This window comes from Penicillium mononematosum (genome assembly GCF_028829835.1).
Source record: "Penicillium mononematosum strain IBT 11891 chromosome Unknown utg000003l:1.0-8172316.0:1.0-8177699.0, whole genome shotgun sequence".
In the NCBI taxonomy this organism is placed as follows: Eukaryota; Fungi; Ascomycota; class Eurotiomycetes; order Eurotiales; family Aspergillaceae; genus Penicillium; species Penicillium mononematosum.
In genome coordinates, this window is record NW_026643273.1 from 5,255,007 (window position 1) to 5,272,410 (window position 17,404).

Below are 17,404 nucleotides of genomic sequence, written 5' to 3' on the forward strand. Positions count from 1 at the left end.
TGTCATAATATCAACTCGGTCAAATCATAGTTTAATCAGACATCCTTAGGAGGATGGATCCCTCTGTCGAGGACGGGGGCGACCTGAGCCAGCAGACCTGGTGATTTCGATTAGTATGTGAAATGGGATGGTGGCAAACTCTCTCAAGCGAACACTTACATGCTGATCCGTCGAGCAACTGTGGCGAGTCCGGCATCGTTGGCAGCCTCATGTTCAGCCCGCTCCAGGGCGATACGACGACTCTCCTCGCTCTTTGCGATAACTTCTTCCTGGGTAGGAGGCATGTGCTCATTTTGGATATCAACCTTCCGGGCATCCTCGAAGTTGTGAATAGCCTGCTTGATACCTTCCGCACCCAGCATCAGGGTTCCAGCAGGAAGACGACCGCCAGCCGCCGTCTTCAGCTCAGTGACACTCTCGGACTGTTCGCGGAGAACCTGGAAGACACGAGAGAGGCGGCCAATGGCAAGAATTTTGTTTTTGATGGCACGTCGCTTGAACTCGGTGGATTCAGGGTCCATCGACGGAGACGTGATTGAATCCTTATCCATGCTTTCACTAGCAGAGACGGGTGTGGGGGCCTCGTCCTCCAACTCTTCCTTCGAGCATGTGTTGAGAATGGCGATGAGCATATCCGTAATTTTCTCACCAACGAATGGCAAAGACCAAGTGAAAACATCCATGAAGTTGGGCAGCCAATATGGGTGGGGGGTGCAGTTGAATTGGCGGATGTTCATCACATTGTTCTCATATTTGAGGACAGCTGCCTTGTTGTTGTAAACATCCAGGTAGTTGGGCGCACTGAAAATAGTCATAACACTGGGGAAGCCGGTGGTTCGTGTCTTTCTGTACATGCGATATCCGGCATCCTGAGCCTCATGTGCTCTGATGATGGAGAGCAAATTGTTCTTCTCCAAAAACGCGCATGCCGCGGGATAAGAGAAAAAGTAGGAGCAACCGCGGACACTGTTATGAATAAAGAAATCGCCTGTCTTTTCTTGACCAAATTCCTCCAGAGGGTCGGCCCAAAGGATGTCGCACATGAGCCCGTGGGTTGGAGGTTCGCGGAAGCGATCAATCTATGTCTTGTAAGCTGTCTGCTAACACTATCATTCAAAATGTGCATAGGGAAGATACATACAGCCTTGATATCTTCGAGGGTATGCAACTCGGGGCTGAGACCACCGTGAATGCAGAGGAACTGTTTGTTCATAACCGCCGCCAGCGGCAGCGCACAGAAGGATTCCAGGCATGCCTCGTAGATCCGTTCACTATATTTGTGCTTACACTCCAACTTGAAGGTGAAGTAGTCTGTCAAGTGGCGACATTCGTGATTACCCCGCAGCAACCAAAGTGAATCGGGATACCAGATCTTCAATGCCCAAAGGTAGAGGACGCACTGCAGAGACAAAGGGTTAGGGTAGTTCTTCTAGATTCGAGGAAACTCGGCATGACCCACCTCAATACTGAAATAACCACGGTCCACATAGTCACCCAAAAAGAGATACCTCGTTTCTGAAGGGTCACCGCCAACCTCGAACAGCTTCATCAAATCGTAGTACTGGCCGTGAACATCGCCACACACCGTAATGGGCGCATCCATTTCGAGCAAATTTGGCTCAGCCTTCAAAACCTGCGTACCAGCGTGGATGATCCATAGCGCCTGTTCTTCTGAAAGACGACCTTCACGATAGAGGTGTTGCTTGAGGTACTGGAGATTGGGCTTGGAGGGATCCTCTGGCGACCAAAACATATCATCCGGAGGATAGCTGAGAGCGGGCGCTTGGACCTCTAAGATTACGAAAGAACGTTAGCGATCAGGTTACCAGGTCTTGTGAAAGCGATCGAGACCACTGCGGCATTTACCTTTGACCACCCTTTCCATTGTTGACACCTGCGTGTTGTCCTCCATCGTGTGCAATGTGAAATCGATCTCCGGGACCGGCTGCTTGTCGGTCACGGCGCGTGCTATAGCCCGATCCATTTTGGCGGAGACTGAAACGTAATTTGGTTTTTGAGTTCGGAGTAAGGGGGGAGGGTGATGGAGAGAAGCGCGGAGTTGTGGCGGGGGTGAGTTGAGCGCGGGATAGAGCTCCCACGACGAAGCAGAGTATAAGATTGATAGAACTCAGATCAAGCCAAAGTTTTGAAACCGAAAAAGGGGAAAAGGAGAACCGAGCCCAGAATGTAAAATGCTGGGGGTTGTGTGTTTTGGGGGGGGGAAATGTGAAGTTGGGAAAAAGAGAAACAAATTGGATAAGCGGCTTCTGGGCCGTCCTTAGATTGGTGGGTCTCACACCAACTTTGATGGTAACTGTATCTGAGATTTTGACTTATTTTGATTTTTCTTTTCTGGGGAAGACAGTGATTGAGATCCGGGGATGACACGAGAGAGAATTACCAAGTTCAGCCTCATGTCAACGTGATTGACCCGGTGCCTAAGGCAACAACGGCTTTTACCCCACGCTATCAGATTCATTCGATTCCAAATTTGGATTATTTCCACATTTCACGTTTTCATCTAAACAGTGTGGTAATTTACTATTGTGAATAACGTATTCAGTTGTTGGCCTCGGCTTTGAGTTTTCATCTGAAGTTGCGATTAGCGTCTATTGCGCTTAGTCCCAATTTGCCTAGACCGCTAGACTCGAGGTATATGCACGACTGATGCTCTGCATGGGAAATTCTTCATAGCTGCACCTATTGCTCTTTAATATTACCTGCTGCCTCGATAAAATGGGTTAGGTCTACTACAATACTACAAAGCTCAAGGTAAGCTTAACTGTGTAGAGTCTAGACCCGAGGCTCTGATTTTGGTGATAACTGGTGACACTAAAAGGACGTCGGGAATATTCCCAAGGTTTACGAGTCTTGAGGCCCGCTCGAATATATGTACGTCGCTCAGAAGACATAAGCCATCGAAGGATAATAGTCATAACATACGCAGAAGGGATTTGAAAAACAAAGAGAAGAAGTTGATCCTATCTTGCCAACTGATATAGGTCATCAAGTGTTGAGATGACGGTGTTGTCTATCATAAGGAAGTTACTGACTCTCCTTCGGAGATAAGTCTCTCCCTCCGATCAGCATCCCTTCAGCCTGTTTTCTAGCTCTTGAGACGTTATCTCAACAGGATCATCACCGGCATACTCTTCATATCCATCCATCCCGTCCCCGGTCCAGGGCTGACCTCGGGAAATACCTCATGACTCAGCCTCCTGCCTGAGGCGACAACCCGAGTCTCGCTCTGCGCTTCTGTTCGGATGTTATGTTTATGCAGTTGATTTTTACTACGATCGAAATTTCTCTGGCAAACTGGATGTTGTGGTAACAGGAAATATAGGTCGCTGTTCGGCGCAAAGGATCGTGTCTCTTGTCACGCAGATATTGATTTAGAAGAATGACATACTTCTCCATCAGGGTCTACGTACGTGTTTTCGCAGTGCTCCCGTCAAGCTAAATCCTTATAAATGTTCTGTGGCAACATGGGTTGAGCAGCAGAAGTTCGGGAATCTTCTCGAGCATTTCAATCCATGTAGGGTAGGTTGATCTCTTGATACAGTAAGAATGAAGCTAGGGCAGAGCTAGTTTCCTAGCTGACTTCAACTGTCAATGCAGCTGTTAGAATTGACAAGTTCGCATCTATCGCGCATTGGACAGTTGCCACCTGGGCCACTGCGAGGCCATGCATGAGGGCTAATTGTAAGGTGATTTTATAGAGGTGTCCGGATTCACATCTCAGGGACAATTTGCAGCATGTCTATGGCATTCCTTCACATATAGGGAGAGCGGAGAAGTATACTATCTTGACCAAAAAAATTACAAACTGACAGTCGCTAGAGCGAGATGCAGTACGGCCCATTCAAGGCATGATATATATCAGGATCCCCACCCCTCATCTTCCACACGACCCCAGAGAACGCTCCTATTCACCTCCCAGCGTAGCCTTCATCTGTCGGCTCCACTCATCCCGCTTAATACGCAGAATGATCAAAGGAATACCACTGAGCAGACAGAATAGACCAACCGCCGTGAACGACCAACCCGTGCCAATCGCGTCGAATAACGGCTGCGCAATGACCGCACTCACGCACGACAGACTATTTCGCATGAGATTATTCACGGCCACACCGATGGTGGAGTTCTTCGGTGTAAATTCTGTGAGCATCGTCATGGTAATGTTGGTGACAATCATTCCACCAAACCCGTAGAAGAAGTTTCCGAGGAGCTATTACAAACCAGATCAGTCCCCGCTCGAAGCTGGAAGGGAGAAAGGAGCGATGGAATGAATAAACTTACCGGGACCAGCCAGAACTCATGTTTGTCGGCCGTCCATCCCCACCACAAGAGTGCCCCGGGGAAGAGAATACCCCCAAGGAGGCAATTCTCGCCCAGACGGTCAACCGGATGGAGGATCAACTCGCCCTTGTCATTGTATCGGCCCTCCTTTCGAGCAGTCCGCGCCATGATATAATCCTGCCAGCGGCCACCAATGATCGCACCGAAGAGTAGCCCCAGGCCGCTGGGGATATAGGCCACACCGACAATGATAGGACTCCAGGAGTATGGTGGCAGGGCGAAGGTGTCTTCGATGGAGACGCAGATGAGGTAGTACGTGGCGAAGACGACACTGGTGTAATAGACCGTAATCAGGATGGGAGGGTATTGGAGGAGCGTGGCGGCTTTTATGGGCTTTAGGAGGAAATAGAGGGCTTTCTTGCCAGGGCTGGTGGCGTCGTTTCGGTGCTTGCGGCGGTTCACTTCGAGGTTTGTGGCTGTCTCCGGCATGAAGAAGAGCATCACCGCAAACACGGTCCAGCCATATATGACCATAAACCACTGTGTGCTGCGCCAACTCCAATTCATGGTGAGCGCCCCGCCAATGATGGGGCCAAACATGGGGCCCAGCATGGGACCAAGCATGAAGACACCCATGGCCTTGCCGCGATCTTGTGTTTCAAACATGTCTGAAATGGTACCGGCGCTGACGGCTTGAAGGCACGCACTGGAGGCACTCCCAAGGAGTCGCATGGCGATAAACATGCCGATGTTGGGGCTGATAGCAGCCAGAATATTGAAAATCCCAAGGAAGAAGAAGGAAAATATGTATACCAGTCGACGACCATAGAGCTCGGCCAGGTATGACCACCACAAGGGCGTGATGGCTACAGCGAGTGAGCCGAAAGCGATAGACAAGTTCACCACTGACACGGTGGTATGCATATCCTCGGCGATCTCTAACAGGCAGGCTGTTTGGAATCCGGCATATCAGCCTCTTGTTCTGGCTAGGGAATAGGACGTCGTACGGAATAAAACACCGCTACTCAGCGGAACTACCAACCCTCCCATTGCCACAATGAAGGTCAGACCCCACTTCGTCCCCGGGTATATTGTCTGGGATCCTGCAAGGCTGGGACAAAACATAACCATGGGAGGAATCCTCTACAAACTTTTGCCGAACCATGATGATCAACCTTTTGCCTGGTTCCGAATTCTGCCTTGGTGTCGTCTTGCGTGAGTTGCTCGGGCGAGTCAGTTCGTTCGGTCTGTGTGCTTTTCGGGGATTGCATCGTCTTAAATGCTGGAGACTCCGGTGTATCGGTCCTATGCACGAGTGATATTTTGACTGCTTGTGAAGTTGAGTCCATTTCCACCCTCTTCTGACAAGCAGTATATATACTCGAAGTCATCAACCCTATATGATCCACCTCGGCGAGGTGTGGGGCCTCCCGCCTCGCACGAGGCCCACTCCTCGTCCGGTCAAATCAGGGCCTCGGGAGCAGCCTTAACCTTTTCTGAGGTGATGAGCACACGTACGACATACCTAGCAGGGTTAGTTGGATGAGTTGGTCCAAAGGAAGACTGACTCATAAAACTGACAGATTGCCGAAGAATTGCAGAGGCAAGGAGAATCCCGGACTTATTTCGGAGCAAAAGCAGTTTGTCAATCCTTGCAAGTAGCCACATGGCCCCAAGCTTATTCTCCGAGAATAGTCCCCATCGTCATGCTAAACAGCGTGTGTGTGTGCCATGACTGTAGATGATAATATCTCTCTTATATACCGGCATTCCACAAAACAATGCTTCAGTTATGTATGACAATAACATGCCAACGTTCTCAGCAACCCTAGCAATCTATAACTATGCCAACCCATGAAACCCCATCTGATCCAAATTGGCCAAGTCCGCAAAATCGAAGTCCTCCAGATTCACCAATCCCATGAAATCCGCCGTATCAAAGCCCCCCCACCGAGCCTGGAGGAGCAGCAAAATTATTCATCGGCATAGAATGATTATTTTCAGATGGACTGGTCCCAGTACGTGGATTGTCAACCATATCAGAACTGAGACCCTGTTGTAATCTAATGCGATTAACCAACCAAATAACTGCGGGCCATGCACCCGCGGTATGCTCACCCCGGATCTCGTAGATGGCGTTAGCTAACCGGAGGCCTCGCTGGCGGAGATCGGCCCACTCTGGCGATTGGAATCCGGGGCTGTGGAGTTCGGAGAGTACGTAGAGAATCAGGTAGAAGCCGGCGTGTGAGAATATATGCCATCGGAAGGGTTCATAGGCCTTGCCGGAGGCGATGGTACACCAGTTCTCTATGGCCGTGGCTGCGTCCGTGAATACACTTGATGTTTGATACTGTCAGCCAAAACATATCTACTTTCCCTTTCGGGTGAGCCGTTAGGAGGGGGAGGCAGGAGGGGCTAACCTTCTTCTCATAGGGGGGCTGATGACCTTCTCGCGATCTTGTCGAGGGATTTGAATCCAGAACATGACCCAGGATTTGGATTTCAAGTAGTCTTTCAAATCTAAGGTCATTGATTGTATACTCACCCTCTTGTCGCAGTATCGAACAAGATCATCCAGGTTCCTCTCAAACTCGCTGGCGAGATTCTCAGCAGTGTTCAACAGGCCCTGCAGCTCCGCTAATTTTTCACTCTCTCCCACAGGACCGCTGGCGCGCAAACGCTTCCGCGAAGCATGCGTCAACTGAATGATGCGCCCATAATACTGGATCGCGGTGATCCGCAGGAGATAGATGGTCATATCGGTGAATTTGGGGACATCTGAGAGCCCGGCCGAGGGGGATACCCCTTCGACCAGGTCGACATCATCCAGGCTGAGGGGTCGACGCGTATCAAAGTCCGACTCGTGAATCGAGGGGGCAAGCCCGTGATCCTCCGCTGTGCGGAAATCCAAGTAACAGATTTGCGCCCACAAGCGACGGCGCAGCTCCACCTGTACGACATCGATCGTCCCCAACGGTAGAGCTAAGGGGTCCCGGTGGAGTCCCTGGACTGTCGCCATCCGAATAGCCAGTCCAGTCAACGGCCATGCCTTCCCCATATCATCTTCCCGATATTGCGCGGTCTTTGGGGTATTATTGCTTAGCCCGATACTAACGAATTTTGTTGCGTTCTCGCTGAAACATACCAGGAAAACCACAAATGCCTGCAGAACCTCAAAGATCCTTGATGTCATAAACTTCTGCCGTTTTAGATGCACTTCCGTTCCCGTTCGGTATCGATTCAGGAGGTAGGACTTGTCCGTGCCGAACATGATGGCCACGTCGGTATCCTTCATGCTGTTGACGGCCGCGTAGAAGATGGACATGGCTAGCGGCTCGAATGCATCCATATTATTCGGGTGGGAAGTCATACTACTACTGCTCTCCGTTATGATAGGGGTGTGATCATTCTCTAGGAAGTAGTGAGTGCGAACAAACGCGTCAAATCGACGGGCTAAACTCGGACGATGGACAATTCGGTGAATCGGGTCTACATTTTCCAGGAAAACATTAAGGAGTAAATAGCAATCCTCTCGGGTATCGGGCCAGAAGGTAGTCCCGCTAGTTACAGGGGAATCGGCGTCCCAGATGACATCTTCGAGCGCGTGTTCGGGGGCGGAATTCTGAGATTCAGCGAGAACCGATTGGATATCTTGGAGCTAAGGAGCAGACGAGATTTGGTTAGTACCTCGGAGCCTTGGTTTGAGCGCAAGGTTCAACGACAATAGGAGGCGTACCTCTGCTGCCATCCAGGCCCAGTGCTTACCGGGGACGAAGTGGGGCACTCCGTTATCGAGAATCAGTGCATCGTCTTGCGATCGCGACTGTGGGGGTGACGCATTATGGGGTGCGGGCGTCGATTGTGTAGGTGTGAATGAGCCCAGCAATGAAGTGTTATGTTCCGATGCCTCATATGCTTTCGCTTGCGCCATGAAGTTACCAAGACGCTGCAGACCGGGATTGATTCGGGCTAGCGTGGATGAAGAGACCTTGGGGGCACTGCTGGGTTTGGTGATCCGGCTCGATTCCGGGGCCAGCCCCAGCGGCTGAGGCGGCTTCGACACGTAAGAACAGGCATAATGGCCTCGCTCACACACCAAACATAGTGGTTGTCGGCGGTCACATTTGACCTTGCGACTACGACAAGGCAGACAAGAGGTAATGGGACGAGAGAGGCTACTCAGGGCCGGAGACGAAATAGATCCCACAGGATACTGTGTGAATGAGGGGTCAAGGGAAGAGGCATACATGGTGAAAGAGACGGAGGAAAAAAGAAAAATGTGGTGCGAACTGCTAATTAAAACTTCCGCACGCTGCTAGCGGCAGCAGCTAGAGATGGCCCCAATGTGGGACTGGAACGACATCCACCTTCGACGCGAATAAGACCTATGAAACTTAAGGCCATAGGAGGCGAATATAGATATTCTCTTTTGCATGTTCTGGGTTTAAGACTTCGAAACAAGACCAAAATGCAAAAAGAACGCGAAGACTCGGGCACGAGTGCTTTTAGGGGCCAGCACGGCAGCCTTTCTGATGGGGCTACGGCCTTCATCACGCCTTAGCCCTTAGCCTTTGCGCCCAATTTATACCGATGTAGTAAATAAGAATAGTTAGCTACTTATACAGCCTTGATATGCGTGTTTGACCATGTTTTTTGGTAGTCTTTTTAGTAGTCTTTTTAGTAGTCTTTTTAGTAGTCTTTTTAGTAGTCTTTTTAGTAGTCTCGATAGTAGTCTTTTTAGTAGTCTCGATAGTAGTTTTTAGATATATTTTAACACACTTACATGGATATCTATAGATTTATATATTCCCTTCCTTTTCTTGGTGCTATATCTAGAAAGATAGCAGGCTCAGCCAATTCTGCTATTTGACGAACTGTCACATCCATGAATATATCTGGAAGAGGCGTTGATTGAGAGTTTGAGTAACGCTACTTTTAACGATAGCAATAATGTCAAGCCTTGACGACGTCAAATCCCTCCTCCCAGTTATCTAGGGCCGCCCGAATCTCAGCGGCATAAGCAGGAATACCACCGGAGTAGCATACTGGCTCATAAACCTTGCCAGGGATACTCCCACCCATGTAGGTCGAGTGCGTTCGTGGGGAAGAGAGTCTTATTATTGAGCTCCACAACATGGTCCTTCCACTTATCAGCAGCCTCAATCTTGGGATTGATGTACTTGATGTTATTGGCCTCGATTTTAGCTATGGCGTCGGAAATCCACCGGCCCTGCACCGCGACTGACGTGGGTCCATTACTCAGGAGCGTCGGGCCGTGTGCGCCATAGATGTGGAACATATTGGGGTAGCCGCTCACGGTGGTACCGAGGTAGGTATTTGCGCCTGTAATCCATTCCTTCTCGAGCTCGGCGCCGTCGATGCTCTTCAGGCCAAGTTGGGTCATGACGCCAGTAACAACGTCCTATGAGTATTAGCGCTTGCGCTACTTGCTGATGCATCAAACAAAACTTACAAATCCAGTCGCGACAGCAATGACATCAAGCTCATGGTGAGTTCCGTCCTCGAGGGTGATACCAGTCTCAGTAAACTCCCTGATCGGGTTATTCTTGATGTCAACCAGATGCACCGACTCCCGATTGAACTGCTCGTAATAGGTGCTTTCAAGACATGGCCGCTTGATGCCGAAATAATGCGGCATTTTCCGAGGCGCAAGCAAGTCTCTCGCCACGGGGTCACCGATACGATCACGCGTCTTCGTAGCCCAGAAATTGTAGGCCTCTTTGTTTGACTCAGGGTTGATCAGGGTATCCTTATACACAGCAACCCAATAGCGGAAGCCACCTTCCCTCCAGATTTTCTCGTAGAAGGCTTGACGCTCCTCGGGTGTGTCGTCAAAGGCGTTGCGCTCGCACCAACCATACAGGAAACCGGCAAAGTTTGTCTCGCGGTAACGGAACAACTCTGGATAGTAGGGCTTGATGCGCTCCTGCTCCTCAACAGTGAGGTCGCGTTTGCGCATAGGTATGGCGAGGTTAGGAGTTCGTTGAAAGACCTTGAGGTCACCAGCCTTAGGCCCCCAGGCCTGTGTTATTTGCACGCCCGAGGCACCGGTGCCGATGATAGCACAGCGCTTGCTTTTCACGTCAATTTCCTCCTCAGGCCAGAAAGATGAGTGGTGCACGACGCCCTTAAATTTATCCATGCCAGGCCATGGGGGAATATAACGCTTGGCGGCCTAGGCAGTGCATTAGTAGGTTTTTCTCTGACTGACGGGTGTAATTGAAATTACTCACGAAGCCGGTTCCAAGGACGAGATACTTGGCCTTGGTATTGCGACCATCTGCAGTTTCTATATTCCATCTCCCCTCGTTCGTATCGAACTGGGCTCCAACCACGACGGTGTTGAAAGCGCAGTCCTTCTTGATACCAACTACTTTATCCACGTGATCAAAGTAATTACGCAGGTCTTTGTAGTCAGGGTAGTTGTTCGGCCAGTTCCACGTGTTGTATACCTCGGGCCAAGGCAACTCGTACTCGGGGACTTCAGAGTCGACACCAGCGCCGGGGTAGCAATTCCATCGCCAGGTGCCACCCATGTCATTGCCGGCCTCGAAAATGGTCGTTTTCAGACCGCGATCCCGAAGGGTCTTGAGCATAAACACACCAGCTATCTCGTTAGCTGGCGAATGAATGAGCCCTATACTACCAACTTACCAAAACCAGCACCGACGACCAAAGCATCGACCTCGAGATTTTCGGCATATGGCCCAGTCTTATTGACATGAACAACCGAGTAGTCGGTAAGCTCAGTGTTATACTTCTTCGGTTTGAAGGATGTCTCTGCTATGCTACCCATCTCGATTAAAGATTGATATCACCAAGTATTGCAGTTGTGACTAATAAAAGGATTGACTGTTGGAATGTCGTAGAGATTTCCTTTTCCACCTCGCCCTATTTATATGTACCTTTGTTAACATCTTAGTGCCGATGCTAACATACGCTGTCAATAGTGTCCTCTTCACTAGTGTGCCCATGATACAGCTAACCGCAGGGTACCCCCTCACTCATGCACGACGTGTGGCAGACATTTGGGGCCATCGTGACAACGTGGTCTTTGCCCAGGAATTTAATCCTGGGGTTAATGGATTATGATTGGGAGTATCGCCTTTGAAGACCTTTCAATTCCAAGCCGCCCTTTATGGAGTGTTTTCCCCATCATCTGGAAGGGTTAGAATAACCGAGCCCAAGCAATGTAAACTCCCAAAAGGACCAAAGCGCCTCAAATCTGCATCGTCGCTATGGCCCCAAAAAGCTACCGTACACCACATCACATTAGGGCTTTCCTAGGAATGCATGAATTGGGGAGTTAGGTCACCTAGTCACCAGGTCATGGGTATTACTGGTAGGCTATAGGAGTTACCATGATTGACCTAGTAGGTAAAAGTACAGAGGAACCTCCGAAATATTGGGCCAAATATTGTAGTGCCATGTACTGCCTTTGGCCAATATCTAAGAGGTTCCACTAGACATCCATCGAAATTATCATGTGGAACCGACCTCTAGCTCCTATGATCTACCAATAGTTGCTAGTGACCCTTACTATTATTAGTACAGGGTGGCCTGATGACCGAGCGAAACGCCTTGTATGCATTCCTCGTATCATCACATCCTAAGCTGCAACTGTGACTGGACCTCTTTTCGCTAGCGGACCTCGGGACATCGGGAGCGAGCCGAGACATGAAAGTTCCCCGCTTCCGATTCTGCAAGTCACAGTTCCGTACGGTAAACCTAGGTACCTTTGCGCAACTGTATGAGTAGAACCCTGCAATTTTTGCCCTTAGATTGCTCTAGTTTGAATACACGTCACCCTAAAAGTGGAGCATTCGTGGGTTCAATGTTGCGAGTCCCTACATGTAGGTAGGTAGGCGCTACGGTTGACTTCCCCCGCACACAATCCACTGTTTGAACCCTCTTTCTGTTCATTTTGGTAGGACCTTTTCCCAACACATACACGACTCCCACAATTGCCTATTCATTCCTATACAGAGATCAAAAATATGTCTCTCAATGCGCAAGTGCATTCGCATATCTGTGATATTATAGACAAAGCCTGCGAAGACCAAAAGACCGGTATTCCCGGAACCACAGTCGTGGTCGTCGGCAAAGATGGCAATGAACTATTCGCCCATTCTGCGGGCAAGCGAGGCACGTCATCCAAAGACCCTATGACCTTGGACAACATCTTCTGGATTGCATCTTGCACTAAGATGCTGGTTGGTGTTGCTTGCATGCAATTGGTTGAGCAGGGTATTCTCAAGCTGGATGATGCAGAGCAGACGGAGAGTCTTTGCCCTGAATTGAAGGGTCTCCAGGTTCTGCTGCCAGATGGTAGTTTTGAGGAGAAGAAGCATGGAATTACCCTGCGTATGCTGTTAACCCATACTGCCGGATTCGGGTATTCATTCTTCAACGAAAGATTGAGGCAGTGGTCGTACCCGGTTGGCATGGATGAGTTCTCTGGGAGGATTGAAGATATGAAGATACCTCTGCTATTCCAACCTGGTGAAGGTTGGGAATATGGTGTAAGTATGATATGTTCATAGTCATGAGATGCATTGCTAATGTGTAAAGGTCGGTATCGACTGGGCGGGGATCGCACTGCAACGCGCAACTGGTCTGACCCTCAACGACTACCTGCAAAAGAACATCTTTCTGCCCCTTGGCATCAAGGACATGTCCATGATCCCAAGTCACGACATGCGCCAGAGGCTGGCGTACATGAATGCTCGAAGCCCTGATGGCACCCTGAGGCCCCGAGACCATCCTCTTCGGGCGCCTCTGGTTGTTGACCCGGAGAACGAGGCTGAAGTCGCCAGAGTGTTTAACAGCGGCGGTGCGGGTGTATTTGCCAAACCGCAGGAATATTGTAGTGAGTTGCGAGTAGCTCCGGAATACAGTCAGGATCCCACAAACTGACTTCTCTCCGCAGAGGTCCTCGCTGTGCTGCTAAACGATGGAACGTGCCCTAGAACGGGCAGCAAGTTGCTTCGCAAGGAGACCGTGGACGAAATGTTCTCTAACCAGATCCCACGGTTCCCCAACTACAGCCGTCAAAGCATTCCAGCTGCCAAACCGGACCTGACCAACCCCATTGCTGAGCAATACCCAGTTCCCGGGAACCCACCACAGGGTTGGGGCCTCACTTTCATGTTGAGCAATGGCGGTGTGACTGGGCGGTCGACTAGCACAGGGCACTGGGCTGGCCTGCCGAACTTGTGGTGGTGGGCGGACAGGGAGAAGGGTGTTGCGGGCATGGTGTGTACACAGATTCTGCCATTTGCGGACGTCAAGGTGATTGAGCTGTGGGTAGCAGTTGAGGCTGAGATTTACAAAGCCCTCAGTGAGGCTTGATGTGGAAGGTAGAGGAAGACCTTACTCCAAGGTTGTTCCAGGATTGTTTGTCAGGCTCTTACAGGCTGCTTTATAAACGCTAGCCTTGATTATGAGAATAAGACATTTTCTTCTACTTCTTCTTCTTCTTCCTCCCTCCTCCTCCTCCTCCTCCTCCTCCTCCTCCTCCTCCTCCTCCTCCTCCTCCTTCTCCTCCTCCTCACTCCTATGTTGTAGCATAGAGTTACATATGTCGATCTTATCTCCGGTTTCACATAACGCCCCACGGAATCCTGTCTCCTGGAAAAGAGCAGTGCTCAAAGTTTGGCGAAGAATACCTTGATAAAGTTACACGAATACAAAAAGAAAGACCACCGATATACATGAAGAGAGCAGCTCATTAATATGAACGCACTGAAATATCGCTGCGACACGCTCGAGAAGGGCCGGGGAAAGAGCGGCCCCACAGCGTTGTTGAGGTTTCACTTCAACTAAGCTTGAAACATCCATATCGAACTGAAGATACAGACTCCACCAGAACGCTTTTCTTCGGGCTATGTGGGACGCTTGTCTACACCACGTGTTACCGAAATCCTACAGCAGCAGACCGACCGAAAATAATCGGTGATGATGCATTACCGGCCGCAACTATGATGGCTCACGGCCCGAGAATCACAAGTCCATAGAGTGCTACTCCGTACATTGGCGAAGCTTCCCACAAATGACTTCACCTGGCAGGTCTTGCTTTGCCTACACGTTAGCAGCTGTCCCACTAGACGCTCCGATTGGAAAGGATACGGGAGTGCCTGAAGGAGACCAAGAAAGATTACTAGATCGGTCCACGACAGCGAACCTTTGCGCTTGGTGGAAGCTTCACAGAGGTGCCGAGATACATTACGGCCAGGAGCTCTTTTCGGCCCACTTATCTGCATAGTTTGACAAAATTAGATCCGGGTAACAATCGGGGGCATATCGGGAGAGGTGAGTCTATTGCCTAGCATGGACCCTAACTATCCTTTCAACCAGTCCAGTAATCATTGATTAATATGTACCTGTTTCAGACTCGTCACTGTTGATCCACATGTTTAGGTCTGTGAAGCTTACAGTAGGCTAGGTCAATACTAATTTTATCATGTTTGTGTCGAAAGAGAACCAGACCAGAAGGGTATCGCCAGGCGTGGACATTGATTCAGTTCCCTTTCCATTTGCTAATAGATATACATATAGGGGTTCTTTCAAGGCTATGCATATATCGATGAAGCGTTACTGCAGGTCAAGGACTGCGCCTTCCACATCTAGGCGTAATGTCTTGATAGTCATAACCTGTGGAGCTTAACAATCTATTTACGGCAGCTTGAATTCGGATTGCCCGATTGGACATCATTTGTCTCGGGTTGACCATGAACCTCCAGATAACACGTACACTCTTACGTGCCGTCTAGAGATAGGAGTGCCGACCCTAAAAGTACCAGTCTAGACAGGCGGGACAAAACGGCGTTATAAAGGGAAGCCTTTCCCTGGTCAATGGGTGCATATGCCCTCGAATCACCTTTTCATTTATCATCAACCTTCCATTTCTTACGAAGTCGGTAGCAATGCGTTTCTCGGCTCTTTTCTTCACGGCAACCCTGGCCCTCTCTGTCGTTGCCCATGAAGGCCCTCATAGGCTACCAACCGACAAGGAATTTTCTCGCAAAGCGTCTTTGTCTGCTCGTTGCTCGGAGCATGTTGCTGGATTCAACACGCGACGTGTGAAGCGTGCCTTCACTCCCCATGTCCGAGGAAACACCACTGTTCAGATCCAGACCCAAGCCCCTCTTTACGAGACGATCCAGAATGATACCTGCGTTCTCAGTCCTGAAGTTACAGCCGGCCCCTACTACTGGCCTCACTCTCAAACCCTCCGTCAAGACATGACAGAGACTCAGGAAGGTGTTCCTCTGTGGCTGGACATCGGTGTTTTGGACATGGCCACCTGCAAGCCGTTGGAGGGAGTGATGGTTGATCTATGGCATTGCAATGCCACTGGAAGCTATTCTAGCTTTACTGAGTTGTCCCCCAACACCAAATTCCCGGACCTTCTCTCTGAACTAGGAAGGGATGCTTCAGACTTTGAGGTTGGCACCACCGATATCCACACCGACTCGGAGACTTGGCTGCGAGGAATGTGGCCAACTGATAAGCATGGAATGATGCAAATGAAGACCATTTTCCCAGGTGTGTCATTCTTTTAATTATTTGTTATTTCTATAATTCTTTACTCATGCAACAGCAATAGGATTCTACATTGAAAGGTCTATCCACATTCACGTCCAAGCCCATACAGACTGGACCACACAAGAGAATGGCACGCTTGTCTTCGAAAACACTGTGAGCACTGGGCAACTGTATTTTGAGGAGGAGCTCGAGGAGAAGATCATGGCTCTGCAACCATATGCCTCTCATACGGAAATCAACCGCACCCGGAATGACGTCGATATGGAGTTTTCTAAGGGTCAAAAGAATGGTTATAACCCGGTCGTCTCTGTGGTCGCGGTGGACGACGATGATCTCACTAAGGGATTAATCGGGTATATCACCATCGGCGTTGATACCACTGCTATTTCGGATGAGCGTTGGTCTGCTGCATAGGCTCGAAAAGCTCTCCGCAATACTTGGGCTAGGAAGGTTATTCTTTCAGTTCTGGAAGAAAGACACCTATCCGAGGTTTGGATCTAGTTGGCGGTTGTTGGTACAGGAAACAGATGATTTGTTTATATAGCCCCATCTGTTCAAAATGGGTACGGATTTTAATAGGTTCCCTGCTAGACTTATGAATTTGTCATCGAGTTTAAGAGCGGGAAGTGAAGGAAGTGACAGATTCGAAGAGAGTATAGTTCTGTTGGGAAAGGCAGATAGATGCGTGGGAATATAGCTTCTAGAGCCTTACATATACCAAATAGACAAAGAAGCTATCTCTCTACGCGCCTTTACTATGCCTTGCCTTTATGAAAGCCCAGCGTACACGGAAAGAAAAGTATTTACACATGCAAGTACGGAGTAGTTATAAACCGACACAAACCCCACAGCCCTGATCCCATCCCTCTGAGGAGCGGTACCTCAAGCGAGAAGCCGAGAAGAAAAACCGACATAATAGTCCCGCTTGCCTAGCGGAACCCCCTCCTTCCGAAGAATACCATACGCAGTAGTAAGATGAAAATAAATGTTCGGCAAGGCGATGGTATGGGCATAGGTAGCACCGCTGATTTCCGCCGCATGATCCGGGCCCAGTTGAGTGAACTTCAGCTTATCAGGGTGCTGGTTGACGAGCTCCTTGTCGGCCTCTTTAAGGGCTTTTAGCACCTTCTCAATCCGCTCGTAGCATTCGGCGTATGTGGTGGGTTTGCCTTCAGTGATTACCGGCTCCCGACCGGTTAGTCGCGCGACGAGGTTTTCTGAGAATTGGGTTGCGAGGCGCACTTGGTCGGTCACTGGATACATGTCCTCACAGAGACGTGCGTCGAGTAGATCGGTGGCATTGGGGCGTTGCTCGGCTTGTTGGAGAAAGTGGGAGAGGGAGCACAGGATGTGTTGGGCCACCACAATGGTTCCGTCGTAGAAGGTGTGGACCATGATGGAGTAAGAGGTTTGTTGTATGGGATCTTGAGAAGAGGAGGATTGAAGAGTGCAGACATGAGTGAGATCAGTTTCAGTTTGTTTTCGCCGTGCGGAGGGGTCGGATCTAACCAGTTAAAATTTGGGGGCTGAAAATGCT

The 17,404-nt window shown here is 49.8% G+C and overlaps 7 protein-coding genes across 7 annotated transcripts; 2 read left to right on the forward strand and 5 right to left on the reverse strand.

Annotated features, from left to right (window-relative positions):
- Positions 1 to 45: 45 nt before the first annotated feature.
- N7519_007010 (serine/threonine-protein phosphatase 2B catalytic subunit) lies at positions 46 to 1,984 on the reverse strand (the record flags this gene model as incomplete). The annotated part of the gene is made up of 5 exons (XM_057293786.1): positions 46 to 97; positions 160 to 1,079; positions 1,142 to 1,399; positions 1,460 to 1,791; positions 1,867 to 1,984. 5 exons carry the CDS (start codon positions 1,982 to 1,984, stop codon positions 46 to 48), a joined length of 1,680 nt encoding a protein of 559 aa, XP_057148597.1.
- A 1,941-nt stretch (positions 1,985 to 3,925) lies between these two features.
- Positions 3,926 to 5,570, reverse strand: N7519_007011 (MFS transporter; the record flags this gene model as incomplete). The annotated part of the gene is made up of 4 exons (XM_057293787.1): positions 3,926 to 4,228; positions 4,300 to 5,249; positions 5,307 to 5,402; positions 5,462 to 5,570. 4 exons carry the CDS (start codon positions 5,568 to 5,570, stop codon positions 3,926 to 3,928), a joined length of 1,458 nt encoding a protein of 485 aa, XP_057148598.1.
- A 571-nt stretch (positions 5,571 to 6,141) lies between these two features.
- Positions 6,142 to 8,548, reverse strand: N7519_007012 (Zn(II)2Cys6 transcription factor; the record flags this gene model as incomplete). Its single annotated transcript, XM_057293788.1, has 6 exons — positions 6,142 to 6,255; positions 6,322 to 6,362; positions 6,418 to 6,635; positions 6,720 to 7,381; positions 7,445 to 7,957; positions 8,036 to 8,548. 6 exons carry the CDS (start codon positions 8,546 to 8,548, stop codon positions 6,142 to 6,144), a joined length of 2,061 nt encoding a protein of 686 aa, XP_057148599.1.
- Positions 8,549 to 9,252: 704 nt separating this feature from the next.
- N7519_007013 (flavin-containing monooxygenase) lies at positions 9,253 to 11,116 on the reverse strand (the record flags this gene model as incomplete). Its single annotated transcript, XM_057293789.1, is given in 5 exon segments — positions 9,253 to 9,344; positions 9,358 to 9,721; positions 9,773 to 10,495; positions 10,554 to 10,927; positions 10,975 to 11,116. The coding sequence occupies 5 exon segments, from the start codon at positions 11,114 to 11,116 to the stop codon at positions 9,253 to 9,255; spliced, it is 1,695 nt and encodes a 564-aa protein (XP_057148600.1).
- Positions 11,117 to 12,317: 1,201 nt separating this feature from the next.
- On the forward strand, positions 12,318 to 13,671 carry N7519_007014 (serine hydrolase domain-containing protein; the record flags this gene model as incomplete). The annotated part of the gene is made up of 3 exons (XM_057293790.1): positions 12,318 to 12,842; positions 12,892 to 13,189; positions 13,250 to 13,671. The coding sequence occupies 3 exons, from the start codon at positions 12,318 to 12,320 to the stop codon at positions 13,669 to 13,671; spliced, it is 1,245 nt and encodes a 414-aa protein (XP_057148601.1).
- A 1,574-nt stretch (positions 13,672 to 15,245) lies between these two features.
- Positions 15,246 to 16,281, forward strand: N7519_007015 (intradiol ring-cleavage dioxygenase; the record flags this gene model as incomplete). The annotated part of the gene is made up of 2 exons (XM_057293791.1): positions 15,246 to 15,867; positions 15,929 to 16,281. The coding sequence occupies 2 exons, from the start codon at positions 15,246 to 15,248 to the stop codon at positions 16,279 to 16,281; spliced, it is 975 nt and encodes a 324-aa protein (XP_057148602.1).
- A 468-nt stretch (positions 16,282 to 16,749) lies between these two features.
- On the reverse strand, positions 16,750 to 17,262 carry N7519_007016 (DUF1993 domain-containing protein; the record flags this gene model as incomplete). The annotated part of the gene is made up of 1 exon (XM_057293792.1): positions 16,750 to 17,262. The coding sequence occupies one exon, from the start codon at positions 17,260 to 17,262 to the stop codon at positions 16,750 to 16,752; it is 513 nt and encodes a 170-aa protein (XP_057148603.1).
- Positions 17,263 to 17,404: the final 142 nt, after the last annotated feature.